Genomic DNA, 25,792 nt, shown 5'->3' with positions numbered 1-25,792 from the left:
ATGTCAGAAATTCTTCATGCTCAACTCCATATACTGGGGCAGCAAAGCTTTCCTGAAACACATCTTCCACAGTTATAAACAAGAGAGGCATGTGCCAGGAAAACGACCAAGCCCTTGTGTCTCTTTAATGTTCTCTGTTACCTTTCATCACCCAGATAAAGCCCAGCCTCCACAAGAGCTCTGTGGAGGGCACTGTCTTCCGCTAAATGGGCGGATCCTAAGGAGGAATGCTGGAGGTGGAAACCCGACCACCAGGAGTCTTGGAGAACAGATCATCAAAAGCCCTACCAGCCCAGAGGGTTCACCGTGCTTTGGGTGCAGTATGTTTGGTTTAGCTGTGGGAGGTCTGACCCAGCTCTGGACACTGTGGTTCCACCCAGAGGGGACCAGGCACTACAGGTCCAAGGGGAGCTCATTTGCTGGCACCTCCTTTCCAGCTCCATCAGTCCCTTAACAGTCCACATTTGGGGACCAAGGCTGCTGAGGCTTCAGGAATGTCAACCAGCCTAGGAACCTGAAGCCAGAGAGGAATGTAGTAGGCATTCTTTTTTTTTCCTTTAATTTTTAGATTCTGTTGGATTGTCGTTGATCGGCACTGCTGTGTCTAAGTGTTCAGTAGCTTGACCCAGTTATGTGTAGACATACCTGTGCGTTTTGGGGTTACTTTCCCACGTAGGCTATTAGTGTGTCAAGTCGAAGTGCCTGTGCTATCGGGTAGGTCCTTGTTGATTGCCTGTTTCACTTCTGCTAGTGGGTATGTGTTAATTCTAGCGTCATAATGGATCCCTGCCTTCTGCCTTTCTCCTTTGGTTAGAATAAGTTTGTTTTCTAAATCTGTAATTGTGTTTCTGTTTGGAAAATGTACTTCATTGCTTTCAGTTTTTAGATTCCACCAATTAGTCACATCATAGTCTATTTGTCTTTCTGTCTATGACTTACTTCATATGATCATTTCCAAGTCCATTTACGTTCCTCCAGATGCCATTTCTTCCTTCTGTTTTCTGGCTGAGTAATATTCCCTTCCATAAAATATACCACATCTTCTTGATCCATCTGTCTGTGGATATTTTAATTACTTACATATCCAAGCTACTGGTCAGAGTGTGTGTTTCTATTCCAAGTATGGATTTCTCTGGATGTAGGGGAAGGAGTGGGATTTCTAGTTGATATAATAGCTTTATTTGACTTTCTGAAGGAACCGCCATCATCTCCATAGTGGCGGTTACCACTTTAAAGTCCAGGCAACAGCTTAGCAGTATTCCATTTTCTCTAATTTTTTTCCACTAGTTTATGTTTTTAGATTTTTAATAATGGCCATTCTTTGTGCAGCCAAGTGAAACCTCATTGTGCTGTGATAAATTTCACTACTTTAACCAACATTTAGCACCTTTCCTTGTGCTGCTTTTCTTAAATCACTGTGAATGAAGTTTACTTCAACAAGGTGGCTTTCTGAAATGCTGACTTTTAGTGAATTCTCTTTCAGTTACATACCCTAGGACATTTGTCCAGGGCAAGTGTCTTTCAAAATGTGAGAGGCATTTTGAAAGTGAAGTGCCCTTAGGCAGTGGTTTTCCCATTGTAGTTTCAATAAGCAACCACAAGGAGGCAGGATTTCCTGAGGCTCCACAGGGCTTGCTAGGATAAACAGAGCCTTGGTGAAAGTGCTGCTTCTGACTTATAAATGAGAGCCCCATGTGCCAGAACAGCCAAGGCCTGGTGCCCCATTACATCCTCCACCTTATTACTCACCCCATTGGAGACATCTCAAGCATGCAAAAGCTTGCTGGTATGCTGTGCTCCAAAGTTGGGGTAACCCTAAGGAAGGAGGGTGGAGGTGGGAACCCCAGCAGCAGGAGACCTGCAGACCAGGTGCCTCCTTCACAGGTTTGGGTCTCAAGGGTCCACCATCCCACCATCCTTGAGTGCACTTGCCTAGGTTTAGCTGTGAGTGGTCCTGCCTTGCTCCTGACCTTGTCATCCTGTTCACCGGGGACCGGGCACTACAAGCCTAAGTGTCCTGTAAATGTCATTTGCTGGCACATGCTTCAGCAGCTCCCTCAGCCCTGTGATAGTCCAAACTTGGGAACCAAGGCAGCTCAGGCTCCAGAAATGTGAAACAGCCTGGGCTCTTGAAGCTTGAGGGGAATGGAGTAGGCATTTCATTTTCTTTTTAAATTACTTTTTAGGTCATATTGGAGTATAGTTGATATACATGTGGTGTTTGTGCAAAGTGTAGAACTGGATGATTGAGTTTAATGTAGATAGGCATGTACTCATTTTCAGATACTTTTTTCATGGAAGTTATTACTGTGTTGACTCTAGCTCCCTGTGCTTTACAGTAGGTCCTTGTTGATTATCTGTTTTATTTGTATGAGTGGGTATGTGTTTATTTGAGACTCCAATACAGCCTTGCTTCAGTCTGTCTTTTTCATTTAGGATTAGTTTGTTTTCTAAATCTGTGTGTTTCTGTTTATACTGGAATGTAGTTGATTTCGGAGAAGGCAATGGCACCCCACTCCAGTACTTTTGCCTGGAGAATCCCATGGATAGAGGAACCTGGTGGGCTGCAGTCCATGGGGTCGCTAAGAGTCGGACACGACTGAGCGACTTCACTCTCACTTTTCACTTTCATGCATTGGAGAAGGAAATGGCACCCCACTCCAGTGTAGTTGATTTACGCTGTGATGTTTGTTTGAAGTGTACAGCTGGATGGTTGAAGTTATTCTTTTAACATATATATTTTATTGAAGTGTAGTTGACTTACAGCTATATAGTTTCAGGGGTACCACAAGGTGATTCAGTTATACATGTGCATATATTATTTTTCAGATTATTTTCCAATCTAGTTTATTATAAGATACTGACTATAGTTCTAAGTGTTATATCTTTGTAAACCTTTGTTGCATATCTTTTTAACTAGAAATCTAGCATTTTATTCTTCCTAAATGAAATAAGTGGAATCAAAATGTCATACATTTTTAGTTTGGCAAAATTTCACAAGTTTTCTAAAATATATATGTTATACATACTATTTATATATATATAAAATACAAAAGCTTTTCTGCCACACTTGATAAAGGCTTGAGAAAGAACATCCCAAAAAAAGGGATGGAAAAATTGGAAAATATAGACTAAATGAAATAGCACTGAATATGAAATAGTAAAAGTAAGATAAACTAGATAAAAGTAAAAGATCATCATATAGTCGAGTTGATTTTAGGCGTGGCTGCTCATTAGAAACATATTTGGAGCTTTGGAGGAAAAAAACAATACCTGGACGTTTATATTTTTCAAAAAATTTCAAGGTAATTCTGATACACATCTCGATTAAAAAAGTGATGAGAGGTTTTTCATTAATTGGCAATTTTGATGATACAGGGATGGGGGCACTGGCAGCAGCAGTCCTGCAAGGTCTCCCTTGGTGTAAGCCTTCTCGGATGTCATCATTAACCCTACCATAGACCTGTAGACCCAGGGCTGGGTCATTTCAGGCTAAACAACCCCACCTATCATCAGATAACTGGATTAAAGCTTTAATGAGCAAGGCCCTGCCCACCAGACCAAGACCTATTTTTTTCCAACCATCAGTGCCTCCCCATTTGATGCAAGGAGATCAAACCAGTCAATCCTAAAGGGAATCAGTCCCGAATATTCAGTGGAGGGACTGACGCTGAAGCTGAAGCGCCAATCCTGTGGCCACCTAATGCAAAGAACTGACTCATTAGAAAAGACCCTGTTGCTGGGGAAGAGTGAAGGCAGGAGGACAAGGGAATGACAGAGGATGAGATGGTTGGATGGCAGCACTGACTCAATGAACATGAGTTTGAGCAAGTTCCAGGAGTTGGTGATGGACAGGGAAGCCTGGCGTGCTGCAGTCCATGGGGTCACAAAGAGTTAGACATGATTGAGTGACTTAACTGAACTGTCCCTCCCATCAAGAAGCTTACATAAACCTCTTAGCCTCCTCCTTGGAGGGCAGAAGAAAGAAGAACCATAATCCCATAGCTAGAACTAAAGCCACATTATAGAAAGCTAATCAGGATGAAAAACCAGAGTTATGTCCCAGATGAAGGGACAAGGTAAAACCCCAGAAAAACAAGTAAATTAAGTGGAGATAGGCAACCTTCCAGCAAAATAATTCAGAATAATGATACTGATGGTGATCCAGGATCTCAGGAAAACTGGAGAATTTGCAAGAAATATTTATCAACGACCCAGAAGAACTAAAGTACAAGCAAAAAGAGATGGATATAAACTAGAAGGCATCAACAGCAGAATAACTAAGGTAGACGAACAGATCAATGACCTGAAGTACAGAATGGTGGAAATCACTGCCACAGAACAGAATATAGAAAATAGAATAAAAAAAGAAATGAAGACAGCCTAAGGGAACTATGGGACAACATTTACATTATACAGGTCCCAGAAGGAGAAGAGAGAGAGAAAGGACCTGAAAAAATATTTGAAGAGATGATAGTTGAACAGAGATCATTCTGTCATTTTTGAGATTGCATCTAAGTACTGCATTTCCGACTCTTTTGTTGACTTTAATGGCTACTCCATTTCTTCTAAGGGATCCTTGCCCACAGTAGTAGATATAATGGTCATCTGAGTTAAATTCACCCATTCCCACAAAATTTGGAAAACTCAGCAGTGGCCACAGGACTGGAAAAGGTCAGTTTTCATTCCAATCCCAAAGAAAGGCAATGCCAAAGAATGCTCAAACTACCACACATTGCACTCATCTCACACTCTAGCAAAGTAATGCTTAAAATTCTCCAAGCCAGGCTTCAGCAATATGTGAACTGTGAACTTCCAGATGTTCAAGCTGGATTTAGAAAAGGCAGAGGAACCAGAGATCAAATTGCCAACATCCGTCAGATCATCAAAAAAGTGAGAGAGTTCCAAAAAAAATCTGCTTCTTCTTTATTCACTGTGCCAAAGCCTTTGTGTGGATCATGATAAACTGTGGAAAATTCTTCAAGAGATGGGAATACCAGACCACCTGACCTGCCTCCTGAGAAATCTGTATGCAGGTCAAGAAGCAACAGTTAGAACTGGACATAGAAAAACAGACTGGTTCCAAATTGGGAAAGGAGTACGTCAAGGCTGTATATTGTAACCCTGTTATTTAACTTATATGCAGAGTACATCTTGAGAAATGCTGGACTGGATGAAACACAAACTGAGTCAAGATTGCCAGGAGAAATCAATAACCTCAGATATGCAGATAACACCACACTTATGGCAGAAAGCAAAGAAGAACTAAAGAGCCTCTTGATGAAAGTGAAAGAGGAGAGTGAAAAAGTTGGCTTGAAACTCAGCATCCAGAAAACTAAGATCATGGCACTGGTCCCATCACTTCATGGCAAATAGATGGGGAAACAATGGAAACAGTGACTGACTTTATTTTTTTGAGCTCCAAAATCAATGCAGAGGGTGACTGCAGCCATGAAATTAAGACACTTGCTCCTTGGCAGAAAAGTTATGACCAACCTAGTTCGGTTCATTTCAGTCACTCAGTTGTGTCTAACTCTTTGCAACCCCATGAACCGCAGCACTGCAGGCCTCCCTATCCATCACCAACTGCTGGAGTTTACCCAAACTCATGTCCATTGAGTGGGTGATGCCATCCAACCATCTCATCCTTTGTTGTCCCCTTTTCCTCCCGCCGTCAATCTTTCCCAGCATCAGGGTCTTTTCAAAAGACCAACCTAGACAGCATATTAGAAAGCAGAGACATTACTTTGCCGACTAAGGTCCATGTAGTCAAAGCTATGGTTTTTCCAGTAGTCATGTATGGATGTGAGAGTTGGACTATAAGGAAAGCTGAGCGCTGAATAATTGATGCTTTTGAACTGTGGTACTGGAGAAGGAGATCAGCCCTGAGATTTCTTTGGAAGGAATGATGCTAAAGCTGAAACTCCAGTACTTTGGCCACCTCATTCGAAGAGTTGACTCATTGGAAAAGACTGATGCTGGGAGGGATTGGGGGCAGGAGGAGAAGGGGACGGAGGACAGAGGATGAGATGGCTGGATGGCATCACTGACTCGATGGACGTGAGTCTGGGTGAACTCCGGGAGTTGGTGATGGACAGGGAGGCCTGGCGTGCTGCGATTCATGGGGTTGCAAAGAGTTGGACACAACTGAGCGACTGAACTGAACTGAACTAAACTGGAGAAGACTCTTGAGAGTCCCTTGGACTGCAAGGGGATCCAACCAGTCAATCCTAAAAGAAACCAGTCCTGAATATTCATTGGAAGAACTGATGCTGAAGCTGAAACTCTAATACTTTGGCCACCTGATGCGAAGAACTGACTCATTGGAAAAGACCCTGATGCTGGGAAAGATTGAAGGCAGGAGGAAAAGGGGATGACAGAGGATGAGATAGTTGGATGGCATCACCAAGTCAATGGGCATGAGTTTGAGTAAACTCCGGAAGTTGGTGATGGTCAGGGAAGCCTGGTGTGCTGCAGTGCATGGGGTCACAAAGAGTCGGACACGACTGAGCGACAAAACTGACTGCCCAAACCTAGAGAATGGACTTGGAGACCGGAGATGCGCCAGAAAGCCAGGCTTTAATGACAGTCTTGCAAGATTGGGTATCTGGTAGGCAGGCACACCCCTGGCAGTTACAGGAAGCATTTTTACATTCTAGCATGCAAGTCCCTTCCCCAGTTCCTCATTGGCTGAGTACTGCAGGGTGAACAATCTTCCCAAATGTCTCCTAGGTTCATCCACTTCCTTTTTATGGGCTGGCCCTCCTTTAACATCTTGTTTTCCCCTTTCCTGTGCACTTGTTCTTATATTTTAAATTCACCAATAGAATGAGCCTGCTTAAAAACCCTAAGCATTCTTCTCTCTGTTTACCTAGATTTTCCCGCTTTGTAAGCCTTGGGACTGTAAATCAGCAAGCTATCACTCAGAGCTAGCTATCCTTGAAAATGGACCACTTTAAGTTGTTATTTCTTATATTCACTCTGCTTACTGGAGTAAGCAGAGCCCTGGTGAAAGTCCTCCTGGCTTATAAATGAGAGCCCAGTGTGCCGGAACAAAGAACCAAGGCCACGCGTCCCATTACTTCTTACCCCTATCATTCACCCCACTGGAGAAATTCCAAACCCTGCGAAAGCTCTGCTACGGGTGCTGTGGTCCTTCTGACTTTGGGGCGACTCTAAGGAAGGAGGCCAGAGGTTGGAACCCTGACACCAGGAGACCTGAGTACCAGGTGATTCCCTCTCAGGTCTTCGGGACTCCAGGGTCCCCCATCCCACCATCCTTGAAGTGCACTTGCCTTGGTTTAGCTGTCCTACCTGGTTCCAGACATTACACCCAGTCCGCAGTGGAGCAGGCACCGCACGTCCCAGAGGGACCATTTACTGGCACATTGTTCACAGCTCCCGCAGCCCCGTGATAGTCTAGACTTGGGAACCAGGGCTGCTCAGGCTCCAGGAATGTGATCCAGCCCAGGACCCCAAAGCTTGAGAGGGGAGTGTCCTAGGCATTCGACTTTTGTAAAATGAATTTTTAGGCAGTATCGTGCATGTATACTGTTGTGTTTAACTGTACATTGAATTGTATGTAGACATACCTGTATTCATTGTCAAGTACTTTTTTCATGTAGGTTATTACTGTGTTGTGTCTAGGTTCCTGTGCTATACAATAGATCCTTGTCGATTATCTGTTTCATTTCTGTTCGTGTGTATGTTTCAGCTCCATCCTCCAATGCATCCCTGGCTTCCACCTTTCCTTTTTGGTTAGAATAAGTTTGTTTCCTATATCTGTGTGTTTCATTTGTGAAACATACTTCATTTCTTTCCATTTTTAGTTTCTACCTATCGATCACATCATAGAGCGTTTGTCCTTCTATGAGTTACATCACTTCATATGATTATCTCCATTTCTGTTGCTACGAATGACATTACTGCATCCTGTTTTCTGGCTCAGTAGAATTCTCTTCCATATATGTACCACATCTCTATCCATCTGTCCATGGACATTTTAATTACTTGCATCTCCAGACGACTGTAAATATTACTGCAATGAACGTCAGCGTGTATGTGTCATCCCAGGGATGATGTTCTCTGGACATCGATCCAGGAGTGAGATTTCCAGATTGTGCGATAACTGTGTTTTTAGCTTCTTTTGGAACTTCCATCCTGTTCTCCATAGTGGTTCTTACCAATTGACAATCCCAGGAACAACAAGGGATTTGGTAGTTCAAATCCCATTTTCACATTTGGTCAACAGTTTCTTTTTCTAGACTTTTTCATGATGGCCATTCTGTTTCCTAGTAATAGCTCGTTGTCACTGTGAATTGAATTTCTCTACTTATAATCAACAATCTGGGTGTCGGGGTTCATAGGACAGGGGCCTGGGATCAAAGGGGATATGTTCACAGTAAGCTCTCATATACACAGGGAGCCAGCTGGAGAAGCCAGATTCTGGAAGGGTCAGGTATTGAGAAAAAGATAAATGTTTTTTTTTGTTTTTTTCTTTTCCCTCATACAGGTTATTACAATTTGTTCAGTAGAGTTCCCTATTCTATGCAGTAGGTACTTTTTCCTTATCCACTTGATATATATTACTGTGTATATTAACATTTTCCTCCTAAACTCTTAATTTATCCCTCCCTTCTAACTTTGTTTTGGTAAGCATAGTTTGGTTTTCTCCGTTTATGAGTCTGCTGCTGTTGTGTAAATTAGTTCACTGGTGTGAATGTATCAATGCATTTGTACATGACATCCCACGATATTTGTCGTTTTCTCTCTGACTTACTCACTTCGTATGATGATTTCTCGGTCCATCCATGCTGCCGCCAGTATCGTTATTTCACTCTGTGTCATGGCTGAGTAGTATTCTGATGTGTAGATGTACCACTTGGTCTTCATTTTTCTGTCAGTGGACATTTTTGTGGGTTCTATTATAAATAGTGCTTCCCTGAAAATTGGGGCACATATGTCATTTTGAAAGATGATTTTCTTTATGTTTAGTGTTTCAAGGAATCTCTATACTGTTTTCCATAGTGGCTTCACCATTTACATCCCCACCAAGATTGAAGGAGGATTCTCTCTTCCGTACATTCTTTGCAGTATTTATTCTTTGTAGCCTTTTTTGATGATGGCCATTGTGACCAGTGTGAGGTGATACCTCATTGTAGGTTTGATTGGCATTGATTCAGTAATTATTGATGTGGAGTATCTTTCCATGTGCTTTTATTTTTGTACACCTTGTGAGTAGAATTTACCTCTTAAAACTGGATTCTTGAAAGTTGACCTTTCTTTTGAATTATTTTTCGATGATTTGTTGTTATTTATTGTTCAGTCGCTAAGTCGTGTCCGACTCTTTGTGACCCCATGAACTGCAGCACGCCAGGCTTCCCTGTCCTTCACTGTCTCCTGGAGTTTGGTCAAACTCATGTCCCTAGAGTCAGTGATGCCATCCAATCATCTCATCCTCTGTCTCCCCCTCTCCTTTTGCCCTCTGTCTTTCCCAGCATCAGGGTCTTTTCCAGTGAGTCAGTTCTTCACATCAGGTAACCACAGTATTGGAACTTCAGCTTCAGCACCAGTCCTTCCAATGAATATTCAAGGTTGATTTCCTTTAGGATTGACTGGTTTGATCTCCTTGCAGTCCAAGGGACTCTCAACCGTCTTCTCCAGCACCACAGTTCAAAAGCATCATTTCTTCAGCGCTCAGCTTTCTTTATGGTCCAACTCTCACATCGATACATGACTACTGGAAAAACCATAGCCTTTACTATACGGACCTTTGTTGGCAAAGTTATATCTCTTCTTTTTTACACTAAGTTTGTTATAGCTATTCTTGCAAAGAGCAGGTGGTGTCTTTTAATTTTGTGGCTGCAGTCACCGTCCGCAAGAAAATAAAGTCTATCACGGTTTCTACATTTTCCTCATCTGTTTGCCATGAAGTGATGAAACAAGATGCCATGATCTTTGTTTTTTGAATGTTGAATTTTAAGCCAGCTTTTTTATGCTCCTCTTTCACCTTCATCAAGAGGCTCTTGAGTTCCTCTTCACTTTCTGCCACTAAAGTGGTATCATCTGCGTATCTGAGGTTGTTGATATTTCTCCCTGCAATCTTGATTCTAGCTTGTGTTTTCAGTGATTATCTCAGGACATTTCTTGAGGGCAGGTGTCATTTACAGCCCTGTCAGATTTGTGACTGTTAAGAGCCCTTGAGTACCTGTTTTAAGGTGTATATATTGATCTGAACCAGCTAAGTACTGCCTGACCCCCCACACCTTTCCTTTTTGGTAACCCTAAGTCTCTTTTTAAATCTGTGAGGCTGTTTCTCTTTTGTAAAGAAGTTTATTTGTATCCATGTTTAGATTCCACCAGAAGTGATATCCTGTGATACTTGTCTTTCCCTGTCTCACTTCTTCACTTAGTGTGATCATCTCTAGTTTCTTTCCTGTGACTGGAAATGGCATTGTTTCATTCTTTATGTCTGAGTAACTGCCTTGTGCATATGCACCCCATCTTCTGTATCCATTCATTTGTTCTTCTACACTTTCATTGCTTCCCTGTCTTGGCTGTTGTGCCTAGTGCTGCCACGTTATTTGGGGTGCAGGTGTCTTAAAGTTTTGGATTTCTCTGGGTCTGCGTGTGTGGGATTGCTGGGCCACTTGGTACTTATTCTTTATATTTTCTTACTCATGTGGCTGTGCAGAGTGTCGGTTGTGGCATGTGGGACTGTTAGTTGCAGCATGGGGGAAGAAGGCCCAGGGAAGAAACCCAGGCCTTCTGCACCGGGAGCGCAGAGTCTTACCCACTGGACCACCAGGGCAGTCCCGCTCGGTACTTCTGTGTTTAGTCTTCTAAGAACCTCCGTACTGTTCTCTCCAGTGGCTGCACCAATTTATATTCCCACCCACACTGTAGAAGCAGTCCCTTCTCCACACCCTCTGCAGACTTTATTGTTGTAGGTTTTTTGAGATGGCCATTCTGATTGATGTGAGGTGATAACTTCATTGTACATTTGATTTGCCTTTCTCTAGGAACTAGTGATGCTGAGCATCTTTTCATGTGCTTTATGGAGCCATCTCTATAACTTTGGAGAAATGTGCATTTAGATCTTTGGCCGATTTTTTATTGGATAGTTTGTTTTTTTGATATTTTGCTGTGAGTGGCTAGTATGTGTTGGAGATTAATTCCCTGTGGGTATCTTCATTTGCAAGAATTTTTTTTTTTTCCCCATTCTGAGGGTTGGCTTATTCTTTCACTGATGGTTTCCTTTGCTGTGCAAATGCTTTTATTTATTTTTTTAATTTAATTTTTATTTTTATTTATTTTTATTATTATTTTTTTTCACTTTACAATATTGTATTGGCAAATGCTTTTAATGTTTATTAGGTCCCATTTGTTTATTTGTGTTTTGTTTTTCATGATTCTAAAAGGTGGATCAAAAAAGAACTTGCTGCATTTTATGTCAAAGCATGTTCTGCTTTTTTCCTCAAAAGTTTCATAGTCTCTCTCCTTTGGTCTTTTTGGAGTTTATTTTTGTGTACGGGGTTTGGGAGTATTCTAATTTCATTTTCATTTTCCTTGCTAAGGAGCCTGTACGCTGTCCTCCACAGTGGCCGTTCCCAGCTTCCATTCCCAGTATCAGCCTAGGAGGGTTCCCTTTTCTCCCACCTTCTCCAGTACTTACTGTTTGTAGAGTTTCTGCTTGTGGCTGTTCTGTCCAGTATGAGGTGAATACCTCAAACCTCGTTGAAGTTTTGGTTTGCATTTCTCTCATATTTAGTGATGCTGACATCTTTTCTTGTGATACCTTTAAACAGTGAGTTAAACTTGCTTATTCAAATTGGCTTTTTGAACATCTGCCCTGTTATGAATATTTTCCCAGTTACCTCCCTTCCGACATTTCTTGAAGGAAGACTTTTTTACTTACAGCCCAGCAGGCATTGTGAATATTAAGTGCCCATCAACAGTGTTGTTGTTATGGGAAATGGCCACAAGGTGGCAGCATGTCTTTATGCCCAACTCTGGTTACTGGGGAAACCAGAGCCTTAGGGGAAGGTCCTGTTCCTGGGTTGTAAGTTAAGAGGGGAATGTGCCAGAAGACACATTTAAGGCTTGGGTCTCAAACCTTCTTCCCTCCTTACTCCTTAATGTTAGTTGCTTAGTCATGTCCAACTCTTTGTGACCCCATGGACTGTAGCCTGCTAGGTTCCTCTGTCCATAGAATTCTCCAGGCAAGAATACTGGAGTGGGTAGCCATTCCCTTCTGAAAGGGATCTTCCTGACTCAGGCATTGAACCCGAGTCTCCTGCATTGCAGGCAGATTCTCTACCATCTGAGCCACCAGGGAAGCCCTCCTTACCCTTTATCCCTTGGACAAATCCCAATTCCGGCAACGCCACTCTGCAGAGGGGTGCTTTCATCCATAGGTGGGGCAACCCTAAGGAAGGAGGCTGGAGGTGGGAACCCCAGCACCAGGAGACATGGAGCCCAGGCGACTTTTCAAAGCTCTTCCAACCCAGAGGCTCCACCATCCTTTGGGTGCAGCAGCCATAGTTTGGCTGCAGGAGGACCCACCTGGATCTGGAGGTTGTGGGCCTGTGCAGAGGGAAACAAGCACAGCAGGTCCATGGGGCAGGGCTCATTGGCTGGCACATCCTCCCCAGACCATCAGCCCCACGTCAGTCCATCCTTGGGAACCAAGCCTGCCCAGGCTTTGGGGATGTGACAGCAGCCCCAGTCACCAAGGCCCAAGGGGAATAGAGTCGGCATTTTCTTTGTGTAATTTGTATTTTGTATTGGTGTATAGATGACTTACAATGTTGCAGGGTTTGTTTGTTTGTTTTCAGTGTACAGCACCATGGTTCACATATACATAGACATGTACATCTCCTTTTTCGGGTTTTCTTCCCATACAGTTTATTATATAATGTTGACCAGTAGGAGTCCTCATCCTACAGTGGGTGCTTTTTTATTATAAAGAGTATGTCCATCTCCACCTGCTCATTTCTTACTTCCCAGCACCTTTACCTTTTGGTAACTATAGGGTGCTTTGCTATGTCTGTGAGGCCTTTTCTGTTTGGTAAAGAAGTTCATTTGTATCCATTTTTAGAATCAATCTGCAAGCGGTATCATATGATACTTATCTTTCCTTGACTCACTTATTTCACTTAGTATTAAGTGTAGTTGTCCTTCCTTCTTGCTGGTGTGTATGTGTCCCATCTTATTTACCCATTCATCTGTCCTCATCCACTTAGGTTGCTTCCATGTCTTGACTATTGTACATAGTGCTGCCGTGAACATTAGGGTGCATCTGTCCTTTATTTTATTTTTTAAATTTATTTATTTTAATTGGAGGCTAATTACTTTACAATATTGTAGTGGTTTTTTCCATACATTGACATGAATCAGCCGTGGGTGTACATGTGTTCCCCATCCTGAACCCCCCTCCCACCTCCCTCCCCATCCCATCTCTCAGGGTCATCCCAGTGCACCAGCCCTGAGCACCCTGTCTCATGGATCGGATCTGGACTGGCGATCTGTTTCACATATAATATACATGTTTCAATGCTATTCGCTCAAATCATCCCACCCTCGCCTTCTCCCACAGAGTCCAAAAGTCTGTTCGTTACACCTGTGTCTCTTTTGCTGTCTCGCATACAGGATCATCTTTCTAGATTCCATATATATGCATTAATATACTATATTTGTATTTTTCTTTCTGACTTACTTCACTCTGTATCACAGGCTCCAGTTTCATCCACCTCATTAGAACTGATTCATATGTATTCTTTTTAATGGCTGAGTAATACTCCATTGTGTATATGTACCACAGCTTTCTTATCCATTCGTCTGCTGACGGACATCTAGGTTGCTTCCATGACCTGGCTATTATAAACAGTGCTGCGATGAACACTGGGGTACATGTGTCTCTTTCAACTCTGGTTTCCTCAGTGTGTATGCCCAGCAGTGGGATTGCTGGGTTGTATGGCAGTTCTATTTCCAGTATTTCCACATTTTTAAGGCATCTCCACACTGTTCTCCATAGTGGCTGTACTAGTTTGTATTCCCACCAACAGTGTAAGAGGGTTCCCTTTTCTCCACACCCTCTCCAGCATTTATTGTTTGTAGACTTTTTGATCGCAGCCATTCTGACCGGCATGAGATGGTACCTCATTGTGGTTTTGATTTGCATTTCTCTGATAATGAGTGATGTTGAACATCTTTTCATGTGTTTGTTAGCCATCTGTATGTCTTCTCTGGAGAAATGTCTATTTAGTTCTTTGGCCCATTTTTTGATTGGGTCGTTTATTTTTCTGGTATTGAGCTGCAGGAGCTGCTTGTATATTTTTGAGATTAATTCTTTGTCAGTTGCTTCATTTGCTATTATTTTATTTTTAATTTATTTATTTTAGTTGGAGGCTAATTACTTTACAATATTGTAGTGGTTTTTTCCATACATTGACATGAATCAGCCATGGGTGTACATGTGTTCCCCATCCTGAACCCCCCTCCCACCTCCCTCCCTATCCCGTCCCTCTGGGTCATCCCAGTGCACCAGCCCTGAGCACCCTGTCTCATGCATCGGATCTGTACTGGTGATCTGTTTCACATATGATAATATACATGTTTCAGTGCTATTCTCTCAGATCTTCCCACCCTCGCATTCTCCCACAGCATCCAAAAGACTGTTCTTTTGTTCATCTGTGTCTCTTTTGCTGTCTCGTATACAGGGTCATCGTTATCATATTTCTAAATTCCGTATATATGTGTTAGTATACTCTATTGGTGTTTTTCTTTCTGGCTTACTTCACTCTGTATAATAGGCTCCAGTTTCATCCACCTCATTAGAACTGATTCAAATATATTCTTTTTAATGGCTGAGTAATATTCTATTGTGTATATGTACCACAGCTTTCTTATCCATTCATCTGCTGATGGACATCTAGGTTGCTTCCATGTCCTGCCTATTATAAACAGTGCTGCGATGAACACTGGGGTACGTGTGTCTCTTTCAACTCTGGTTTCCTCAGTATGTATGCCCAGCAGTGGGATTGCTGGGTCATATGGCAGTTCTATTTCCATTATTTCCACTTTTTTAAGGAATCTCCACACTGTTCTCCATAGTGGCTGTACTAGTTTGTATTCCCATCAACAGTGTAAGAAGGTTCCCTTTTCTCCGCACCCTCGCCAGCATTTATTGCTTGTAGACTTTTTGATCGCAGCCATTCTGACTGGTGTGAGATGGTACCTCATTGTGGTTTTGATTTGCATTTCTCTGATAATTGAGCATCTTTTGATAGTTGAGCATCTTTTCATGTGTTTGTTAGCCATCTGTTAGTCTTCTTTGGAGAAATGTCTGTTTAGTTCTTTGGCCCATTTTTTGATTGGGTCATTTATTTTTCTGGAATTGAGCTGCAGGAGCTGTTGTATATTTTTGAGATTAATTCTTTGTCAGTTGTTTCATTTGCTATTATTTTCTCCCATTCTGAAGGCTGTCTTTTCACCTTGCTTATAGTTTCCTTTGTTGTGCAAAAGTTTTTACATTTAATTAGGTCCCATTTGTTTATTTTCACTTTTATTTCTGATATTCTTGGAGGTGGTTCATAGAGGATCCTGCTTTGATTTATGTCGGAGAGTGTTTTGCCTGTTTTCCTCTAGGAGTTTTATAGTTTCTGGTCTTGTATTTAGATCTTTAATCCATTTTGAGTTTATTTTTGTGTATGGTATTAGAAAGTGTTCTAGTTTCATTCTTTGGCAAGTGGTTGACCAGTTTTCCCAGCACCACTTGTTAAAGAGATTGTCTTTTCTCCATTGTATATTCTTGCCCCCTTTTTCAAAGATAAGGTGTCCATAGTGTGTGGATTTATCTCTGGGCTTTCTGTTTTGTTCCATTGATCTATATTTCTGTCTTTGTGCCAGTACCGTACTGTCTTGATGACTGTAGCTTTGTAGTATAGTCTGAAGTCAGGCCGGTTGATTCCTCCAGGTCCATTCTTCTTTCTCAAGATACTTTGGCTATTCGAGGTTTTTTGTATTTCCATACAAATTGTGAAATTATTTGTTCTAGTTCTCAGAAAAATACCATTGGTAGCTTGATAGGAATTGCATTAAATCTATAGATTGCTTTGGGTAGTATACTCACTTTCACTGTATTGATTCTTCCAATCCATGAACACAGTTTATTTCTCCATCTATTTGTGTAATCTTTGATTTCTTTCATCAGTGTTTTATAGTTTTCTATATATAGGTCTTTTGTTTCTTTAGGTAGATTTATTCCTAAGTATTTTATTCTTTTCATTGTGATGGTGAATGGAATTGTTTCCTTAATTTCTCTGTTTTCTCATTGTTAGTGTATGGGAATGCAAGGGATTTCTGTGTGTTAATTTTTATTCTACCACTTTGCTATATTCATTGATTAGCTATAGTAATTTTCTGGTGGTGTCTTTAGGGTTTTCTATGTAGAGGATCATGTCATCTGCAACAGTGAGAGTTTTTATTCTTCTTTTCCAATCTGGATTCCTTTTATTTCTTTTTCTTCTCTAATTGCTGTGGCTAAAACTTCCAAAACTATGTTAAATAGTCGTGGTGAGAGTGGGCATCCATGTCTTGTTCCTGACTTTAGGGGAAATGCTTTCAATTTTTCACCATTGAGGATGTTTGCTGTGGGTTTATCATATATGGCTTTTATTATGTTGAGGTATGTTCCTTCTACGTCTGCTTTCTGGAGGTTTTTATCATAAAAGGATGTTGAATTTTGTCAAAGGCTTTCTCTGCATCTACTGAGATAATCGTATGGTTTTTATCTTTCAGTTTGTTAATGTGGTGTATCACATTATCACATTAACATGATTGATTTGTGAATATTGAAGAATCCTTGCATCCCTGGGATAAAGCCCACTTGGTCATGATGTATGATGCATCTGTCTTTTAAAATTATAGTTTTCTCTGGATCTATGTCCAGGAATGGGATTGCTAGGTCCTATGATACTTCTCCGTTGAGTTTTTAATGAACCTTTGTCCTGTTCTCTGTGGGTTTACTGACTTTCAGTCACACCAGCAGTGTAATAGGGTTCCCTTTTCTCCACACCCTCTCTGGCATTTATTGTTGTAGATTTTTTTGATGATGACCATTCTGAACTGTGTGATTATCACATTGTACTTTTGATTTGCGGTTCTGACTTCCCTGGTGGCTCAGAGGTTAAAGCGTCTGCCTACAATGCGGGAGACCTGGGTTCAATCCCTGGGTCGGGAAGATCCTCTGGAGAAGGAAATGGCAACCCACTCCAGTACCCTTGCCTGGAAAATCCAATGGACGGAGGAGTGTGGTAGACTATACAGTCCATGGGGTCGCAAAGAGTTGGACACGACTGAGTGACTTCACTTCAATAACTTAGAAATGCTGAGCATCTTTTCATGTGCTTAACGGCCATCTCCATGTCTTTGAAGAAATGTTCATCTAAATCTTGTGCCCCTCTTTGGGTTGTTTCTCTGATACTGAGGTGCATAAACTGTACATTTTGGAGATAAATCCCTCATGGGTGTCTTTGTTGCAAATATCAGTTACATTCTAAGGGTTGTCTGTCTGTTGTATTTATGTTTTCCTCTGCTGTGCCAATGCTTTTGAGTGGAATTAGGTTCCATTATTTTTATTTTTCATGATTCTAAGAGGTGAATCAAAAAAGAACTTTCTGAAATTTATGTCAAAGCATGTTCTGCCTGTATTTTCCTCAAGAGCTCTATAGCATTCATCCTTTTGTTGAGGTCTTTAATATGTTTGGAGTTTATTTTTCTGTATGTTAGTGAATATTCTAATTTCATCCCCCTTTTCATTTATTAAACAACCTGCACGCTGTTCCCCACCGTGGCTGTTACTAATTTACCTTCTCACCACGGGTGCAGGAGCTTTCCATTTTCCCACACCGTTTCCAGCATTGTCTTTTGGACAATGGCCACTGTGAATGGTGTGAGGAAATCTGTTTCTACTTTTGATTTGCACTTCTCTAATATTTAGCAATATTGATGTCTTTTCTTTTTGTAAACAAGGTGAGTGAAACAGCTCTTGAAATTGGGTTCTTGAGCATCTGCCCTGTTTTGAAATCTTTTCTGATGTCATACCCCAGGATATACCTTGAGGGCAGGTGGTTTTCTTGACTGCCCCTTGTGAATATTAATTGCCCATCAGCACGGGTGTTTACAGTTTCCCTTAGGGCGAAGAGCCACAGGGTGACAGCATTTCTTCGTGGCACCCTCCCCCCACCCCCACCCATTTAATTTTTCTTTTTCACTGGTGTAGAGTTGATTTTCAGTGTTGTGTTTGTTTTAGGTGTACAGGACCTTGATTCAGTTGTACATAGAGCTGAATCTTCTTTTTTGGGTTCTTCCCCATATAGATTATTAGTGTGTTCAGTATTGTTCACTGTGCTATTCAGTAGCTCCTTTTTATCTAGTCAATATACATTAGTGTGTGTATGTTAATAATGAGTGATGTTCTGTATCTCTCGATGTGCTTATGTTTAATGAAGTGTAAATAAAATTTACCTCTTGAAATCGGCTCCTTTAACGTCTGCCTTTTTCAATGCTCTATTGTTGATTTACCCCAGGGCATTTCTTGAGAACAGGTGTAGAGCCCTGCAGGCCTTGGGAAGATCAACCACCACTCAGCTCTGTTGTTAACGTTGTTGATCTAAACGGCGGCCACAAAACGCCACAAAACGGCAGGCCCTCCTCAGCCCAACTGTGGTTATTTAAAGCAACCAGAGCCTCAGTGAAAGTCCTGATTCAGTGTTGAATTATAAAGTGGAAAGACAACACAGACTGAAAGCTTGTCTCCACCCTTGTTGTTTTTAAATTCACTTGTATTTCTTACTGTACTAACATTGATACACAAGGTAATGAGTGCTGTAGGTATACAAAATGTATTTGCAGTTTTGCATATATACATATCGACTCACAATCGAATTTTTTCCCCATATAGCTTATTACAGTGTTGAACTCCCTTATTACACCTCGGTCTTTGTTGATAATCTATTTCATATGGAGTGATTATATCTGTCATATCTAAACTGTATAACTTATCCCTTACCCCTTCTCATTTAGTATGTGTTTTAACTCACGTCTGCTTATGTTTTCTCAAGTAAACTGTGTGTATTTTTAGACTCCACTTTTAAGTGATATTTGATATTTGTATTTTTCTGATTCTGACTTTCTTCACTTCTTTTATTATCCCCTAGTTTTATCTGTGTTCCTGAAAATCACAGTAATCGTTCTTTTTCTTGGCTGAGTCACATTGTGTTGTGTACGTGTCACTTCTTTACCCATGCCTCTCTCGGTAAACCTTTTGTTTGCTTCCATTTGTTGGATGTGAAACATTCTTGTCCAGTGCATACTTGGCTGCATGAGACTTTTCAAAATCTGGTTTTCTCCTCAAATACCCTTTGGGGTGGTTGTGCATGAATTCTGTCTTTAGTTTCTTTCAGACACATATCCAGGAGTGAGGTTCCAGATCAGATGTAGCTCTGCTTGATTTTTTGAGGAACCTCCGTAGTGTCTTCCCTTGTGGCTGTCACCAGGTTACTGTCTAAGCAACAGGCTGGGAGGTTCCTTCTCACCCCGCCCTCCCTGACGGTTGTTGTTGAGAGTTTTTAACCATGGTGCAAGGTGATCCTTCACTGTAGTGACAATTTGCATTTCTCTACTAATGAGTGATGGTGAGCAGCCTCTTATGTGGTTCATTTCTTAAAAGAGTGTTGTGAGTAAAACTTAACTCCTAAAGTGGCCTGAAATTTGAGCCTATTTGGAATTTTCTTTTGATTGCTTACCACAGCACATTTCTCCAGGGCAGGTTTCATTAATAGCTCTGCAGGCCTTGCAATTATAGAGCTCCCCTCAGCCCTGGGTTTTCCCATTGTAATTATGGGAAGTGTCCACACGGCAGCAGCATATCCTCTTTTCCCAGCAGTGGTTCCATAGGGCAAGGAGATTAGGGAAAGTTCTGCTCCTTAAAGAAACTAGGAGTGCATATGTTCACCTATGACTGATTCATGTTGATGTTTGACAGGAAACAATAAAATTCTGAAAAGCAATTATCCTAAAATTAAAAAAAGAAAACTAGGAATAAAACCACCATATAATCCAACAATCCCACATTGGGCATATACCCTGTGGAAACCATAACTGAAATGCAGCATTATTTACAATAGCTCCAACATTGAAGCAACCTAGATGCCTATCAGCAGAAGGCTAAAGCAGCTGTGGAACATATGTACAATGGAATATTAGCCATAAACAAACACATTTGAGTCACTTCTAATGAGGTGGGTGAACCCTATTATAGAGTGAAGGCAGAAAGAGAAAAGTATCATATATTAACACATGCGTATGGAATCTAGAAGGATGGTACTGATGAACCTATCTGCAGGGGAGCAATAAAGATACAGACATAGAGAACAGATGTGTGGACACAGGGTGGAAAAGACAGAGTGGGATGAATAGAGAGTAGCATTGAAAACATATACACTATCTTATGTAAACTAGATAGCCAGTGGGAATTGGCTGTATGATGCAGAGCTCAAACCTAGTGCTCTGTGACGTGCTAGAGGGGGTGGGGCGGGGCGGGAGGTTCAAGACGGAGAAGCCATGTGTATACCTATGGCTGATTCATACTGATGTATGGCAGAAACCAACGCTAACACTGTAAAGCAATTATCCTCCAATTAAAAATGAAACGCCAAAAAAAGAATGCAAGCAGTTTAGCTAGTCCAGTGTAAGTTGTTAATGTGTTTTTGCTGATTATATCATTGTCTGTTTAAAAGATTATAACATTTTTCATATAACAGTATGCACCAGGAATCACAGAAAGCTAGTAAAAAGCACCTACTGTAAGTCTTCATAACCAAACTTTCACTACATTTTCATACTTTAAGTAGAAATAAACTGAAGTTTGAGAGATGGCTTTTTTATTCCAAAGATCACATTTTACATAACAGTAATCATAATAAAGATTATTTATGTAACATGTTAAAGTTACCCTGGTTAGGTATTTGTGTGGGCCAGTGGTGGGAAGTGAAGACATTCACTGTTTTCTATCAGTATAATTGAAAAACCAAGCTTTTTAAGTAAAATGAATTGAGAAGACTTTGTGCAATGGAGAGAATTTGAATCAGACCTTGAAGAACAGGCAGGACTTTAAAATATGGACATGGTTGGGAGATAGCATGTCAGGTAGAGAAAATCCACGCTTGGTTGTCTGAAATAATTTGATATTTTTCTTGTTTCAGGTTCAAGTTTTGAAGCTTCTTTTGAATTTGTCTGAAAATCCAGCCATGACAGATCGACTTCTTGATGCTCAAGTAAGTACCTGCATATTTGTGCTGTCTGTATATCAGTTTGGACAGACAGATCTAGAAGGAAAGGATTTATCCCAAAGTATTAACAGGAATTCTCCCTGAGGAGCACTATTAGAGGCGGTTTTTCCTTCTGTTTTGGTTCTCTTTGCCTATATGAATTGCCTCAATTTTCTGTAATGACCATGTTTTACTTCTGAAAACTGTTTTGGAAAGGTCTCCCTAGTAGTAATAAATGGTAATTTTTATGTCTCTGTTCACTTTGGGGTACTTATCACACATTTTATACTTGATCTATTAATATTAATGCTCAGTGTATCTCAGTATCCAGAGACACTAGTGTTCACGGAGGCACCACCATGCGCCTGATGCCAGCTGAGTGCTAGGATATAGCAGTGAGAACAGCATGACGTGGTGTTTGTCTGCTTACAGTCTAGGTAGAGGAGACAGAAAATGTAAGAAATGAGCAAGATAATTAAAAGCTGTGGTATTCTGAAGAAAGCACAGTTTGTACTATGATAGAATATCCTATAAAAAAAGGACCGTTTTATTATTTATCTGCTCGGCCTTATACCTGGCACCTAATAAGTTTCCATGATGACCATATATGATGGATCTTAAAGAGGAAAAATGACTACATTGTAGGATTTCAAGAAAATAGTATTTTCAAGCTAAGACACAAAACCTCCTGTTTCCTTTGGTATACGATACAGGGGTGCTGAAGATTTTACACAATTATGTGATGCTGTCTCAGGGATAGTTTTCTACAACAGGATTTTTAAAATGTGTTCAGTACATGTGAAAAGACCCATGGAAAATGTTTTCGTATATTTTTAATTCTCATTGTTTCCTATTTCAGGTGGACTCATCATTCCTTTCACTTCTTGATGGCCATGTACCGAAGGAGATTCTTCTTCGAGCTCTCACACTGCTTCAGAACATAACTAACTGCCTCAACGAAGAGCACCGTTTAGCTGCGCAGCCAACTTTCCCTGAAGGTTCACTGTTCTCCCTGTTGTATGGAAAAGAATGCGCCCAGAAAATGAAAGCTTTAGTTCATCACCATGATGCAGACGTGAAGGAGAAGGTAACAATGATACCAAAATTCTAACTGGTTGGTCATATTTTTCCAGAGTAATGCAGTCCAGAAGTAATGCACAGAAATTTCTCTCACCTTCCTCACAAACAGATTCTTTCAGCTGCTGAATTTAAACAGTAAACATCATGTACTGTAAATACACTTCATCTTCAACACAGCTACAGCTTGCCGTGGTCTTTGGTTTGTGTTGGACCATTTTATTGATACCAAATGAATATGAGAGCTTGTTCTGAAACTGTTTTTATTTTGCTTTTTGCTAAGCTACTTCAGCTATTCCCTCCACACGGAGCGACAGTGACCCTTTGTATGTCAGCTCCCCTTCCCTTGTCCAAAGGGATTTGCAGTTGCTCCACCGGGACAGCAACACTGCCCCAGGAAGGACCCTGTTCCTCTAGTAGCGATGAGATCCTGTGCTCCCAAGGCCACCAGCCACTCAGGTCTGTTCTAATCATAGAATCTATTTTTAGACCATGAAAACTTTTAACCGTTAGGAAAAATGTTTCCTAATACCCACTCCTGTTTACTGTGTATAACATACTGGCATCATTCGAAACAGAATGCTTCTGTCGTTCCTGTATAGGCCTTTGGGTACATCTAGAATGAAACCCCGTCTCCTGAGAGTAGGACTGGAGAGGGAGGAAACGACTTTGTACAGGTGCTTAGTCTATCTAGTGTTTAAAATTTATGCTCAGTAAAAATTCATAGGTTCTTTTGTTTTTTTTTAGTAGAAAAAAGTGGCAAGATTATTTTCTCCCTTTAAGTGAAAAGTTTTATTCATTAATTTTCATCTATATTTTACATAACTAAAATTATAAGATAAAAATTCTCAGCAGTTATTTTAAATAGTATCTTTGTCCCATAAGCTACTGTAACAGTTTGCTATATTTGACTTCCTCTTCTCCACCCCACATCCCCATGTTTTATAATATTCAAGTTCATGACCACCACCATGCTTAGTTATTAAGTAAATCAGTTTGCAAGCAGAAGGTTTCCTATTCATATATTTAAGGCAAGAGTACTTTGAATTTCATTTCTAAATACATAGATTTCCATAGGAAGTTACAAATCCTCAAACAGAAAAATGTGCTTTCTCAGGGTTATACTGATACAGAAATGAAACTTGGGGGAAATATTTTTTACAGTAGAAAACATTCAGTACATGAAGAAAATTCTCAACTAGCTGTACATTACGAGAGCTAAGAATCATTTTCAGTGATGCAAACGTATTACTTCCCTGAAAGGCACATTTCTTTATAACAATTTTGTGTAGTCTTCCTCATTTAATGAAAATATATTTTCTAAATGTACACACATTAAAAATCAAGATTAGATTTTAATGTGCTGTAGCAGCACTGGATTCTAAAACTCCACCTATTCTCTTCCTCGAACACACAACATTTCCTGGAGATCAGAGCATTGAGTTTGAAATGTCAAACTGCTAGAGAAAATCGGCAGGGGGAAGTCATTAACTATCTAGAGAGAATTACACAGTGAAAATGCACAGTTAGGTTTTTACCTTTGTAGGGCAGGGCACATCTTACTTTTTCAGTTGGTCCTATTTGACAGCCCCACCCTCTTGGGCAATGAGTATCAAAGTGTTCCTCTGACCACAGGAGAAGTGAATTTCAATAAAATCTTACATGCTTAGTTATTTCTCAGGGTTATACTGATACAGAAATGAAACTTGGGAGAAATATTTTATACAGTAGGAAACATTCAGTATATGATGAAAATTATCAACTAGCTGTACATTATGAGAGCTAAGTATGGATGCTGGCTAATCAAAGAGAAAAATGAAATTGACTTAGAGGATGAGACAAATGAAAGGCATCAAACTGAAGGGAACAGAGGGGATTTGTCTAATTTTTCAAAATCTGTCTTTGTTTGCACATAAAACCCTTCAAAATGTAAGATAGGAAAGATGAAGCTCAATGTACCGAAGGAACAAAATGCCAAAGTGGAAAGAGTGCTAATGTTGATAAAAATTAAAGCATGGAGGAAGCCTAGAAAAATGAGGCAGGTCCAATTACAGTGCTTGGAGACCGTCAGTTAAACACTACACGTGAAAACAATTAAGGCCATTCAAGGAGAAAAAATAACTCAGCAAGATGTGCACGGCTTGCCTCACAGAGATGAGGCAAGAGATGAATTCTCAGTCTGGCGTGCAAGCGAGGAAGGTGACACAGAGCACAGGCTAGTATTAGGGCAACCCGAGCCAGAGCTAATCCACCAATAAGCCTGACATCGCGACTCCTGTCTGCTTGCGAAATATTCCTTTGGAGTGAAAGTGTTGGGTTTGTTTTTGTTTTTCTGAAGGTTTATTTTAGGGGGAAATTTTATGTGCTTTAGTGCCCTCAAATCATATACATTCACCTGTATTACATATACATTTCCCCTTAACAGATTTGCTGCATCTTTGTAGCTAGAAATACTGACATTTTTATAAAGATCATTTACATTTATTTTGGCTGTAACTGCAAATTTACACAATGCAGGAGATAAAGTTGTCAGTCCTCAATGTTTTACTGCCCCTATATATACTTGAATATATCAAAATATATCAAAAGCAGTAGCCTGTTTTCTGCTTTCAAATCTATTTTACCTATGACTACTATTTGTTCAGTTTTGGAGGTAGGTGGGAGTCGTCCTCTTGTCGCATGTGAGGACACTGAGGCACACAGAGAGCCCACGGTGGAGGCAGGACTGAAGTTCAGACTGAGTGGCCAACGTGCATATATTACAGGGCACTGCCTGGGTAGCATTTGGTGTAGAAAAACCTGTACTTTGATTATTTTGTATGAATAAAATTCATTTTACTGAGACTTGATCAGGAAGACAGAACAGGCTTCTGCTCGGCTCTCCCCCTTAGGAAGGGTCACAGTCACCAAGCGCCTGCAGAGCCCGTCTACGACGAAATCACTCTCTCTTTAACCACTGACATCCCACACTGGCTTAATTATTAACGGGAGAACCGTGCTTAAGGGTCATTTGATACAAAAATATAAGACATCACACTCATGTAAAACATAGAATACTTATAAATCTTGCTGACACTGGAGTTATTTTAAGCAGGCTATGTTGGTTATTTTAGTTGAAATCTTATAATCTTTTTCCATTTTTGTTTCTCTCTGCCCTTTGCCAGCATTATTAAGAAACCAGAAAAAAAAAAATGAGTACATATACATAGAGAGGAGATGGAATAGGGAAAAAATTAAAATCCAAAGTATATGGTCTATCAACATATAAGATGTGCATTTGTCTTTTTAAATTATTTCCTTGCAGCTATATTTGTGCTGAGCAGGTCTGACTTTTAAATTAAAAATCAAAAATTTCATAAGTCATGTCTCATAACCACACTTCC

General features: G+C 40.6%; 1 protein-coding gene across 4 annotated transcripts in view; it reads left to right on the top strand.

Annotated features, from left to right (window-relative positions):
- ARMC10 (armadillo repeat containing 10) overlaps nucleotides 1-25,792 on the top strand; it is a 123,625-nt gene that overhangs the window by 37,599 nt on the left and 60,234 nt on the right. For 2 of the 4 annotated variants that reach the window (XM_070369663.1, XM_070369664.1), the window contains exons 5-6: nucleotides 21,267-21,338; nucleotides 22,192-22,419. In XM_070369663.1, coding sequence (XP_070225764.1) covers nucleotides 21,267-21,338; nucleotides 22,192-22,419 — 300 coding nt within the window. Of the gene's footprint in view, nucleotides 1-21,266; nucleotides 21,339-22,191; nucleotides 25,009-25,792 lie in introns of those variants that run through there. The other 2 variants (XM_070369665.1, XM_005895253.3) reach the window with 2 other exon arrangements.

Source organism: Bos mutus, chromosome 4 (genome assembly GCF_027580195.1).
Source record: "Bos mutus isolate GX-2022 chromosome 4, NWIPB_WYAK_1.1, whole genome shotgun sequence".
Taxonomy (NCBI): Eukaryota; Metazoa; Chordata; class Mammalia; order Artiodactyla; family Bovidae; genus Bos; species Bos mutus.
This window is presented reverse-complemented; position numbering and strand designations above follow the sequence as displayed.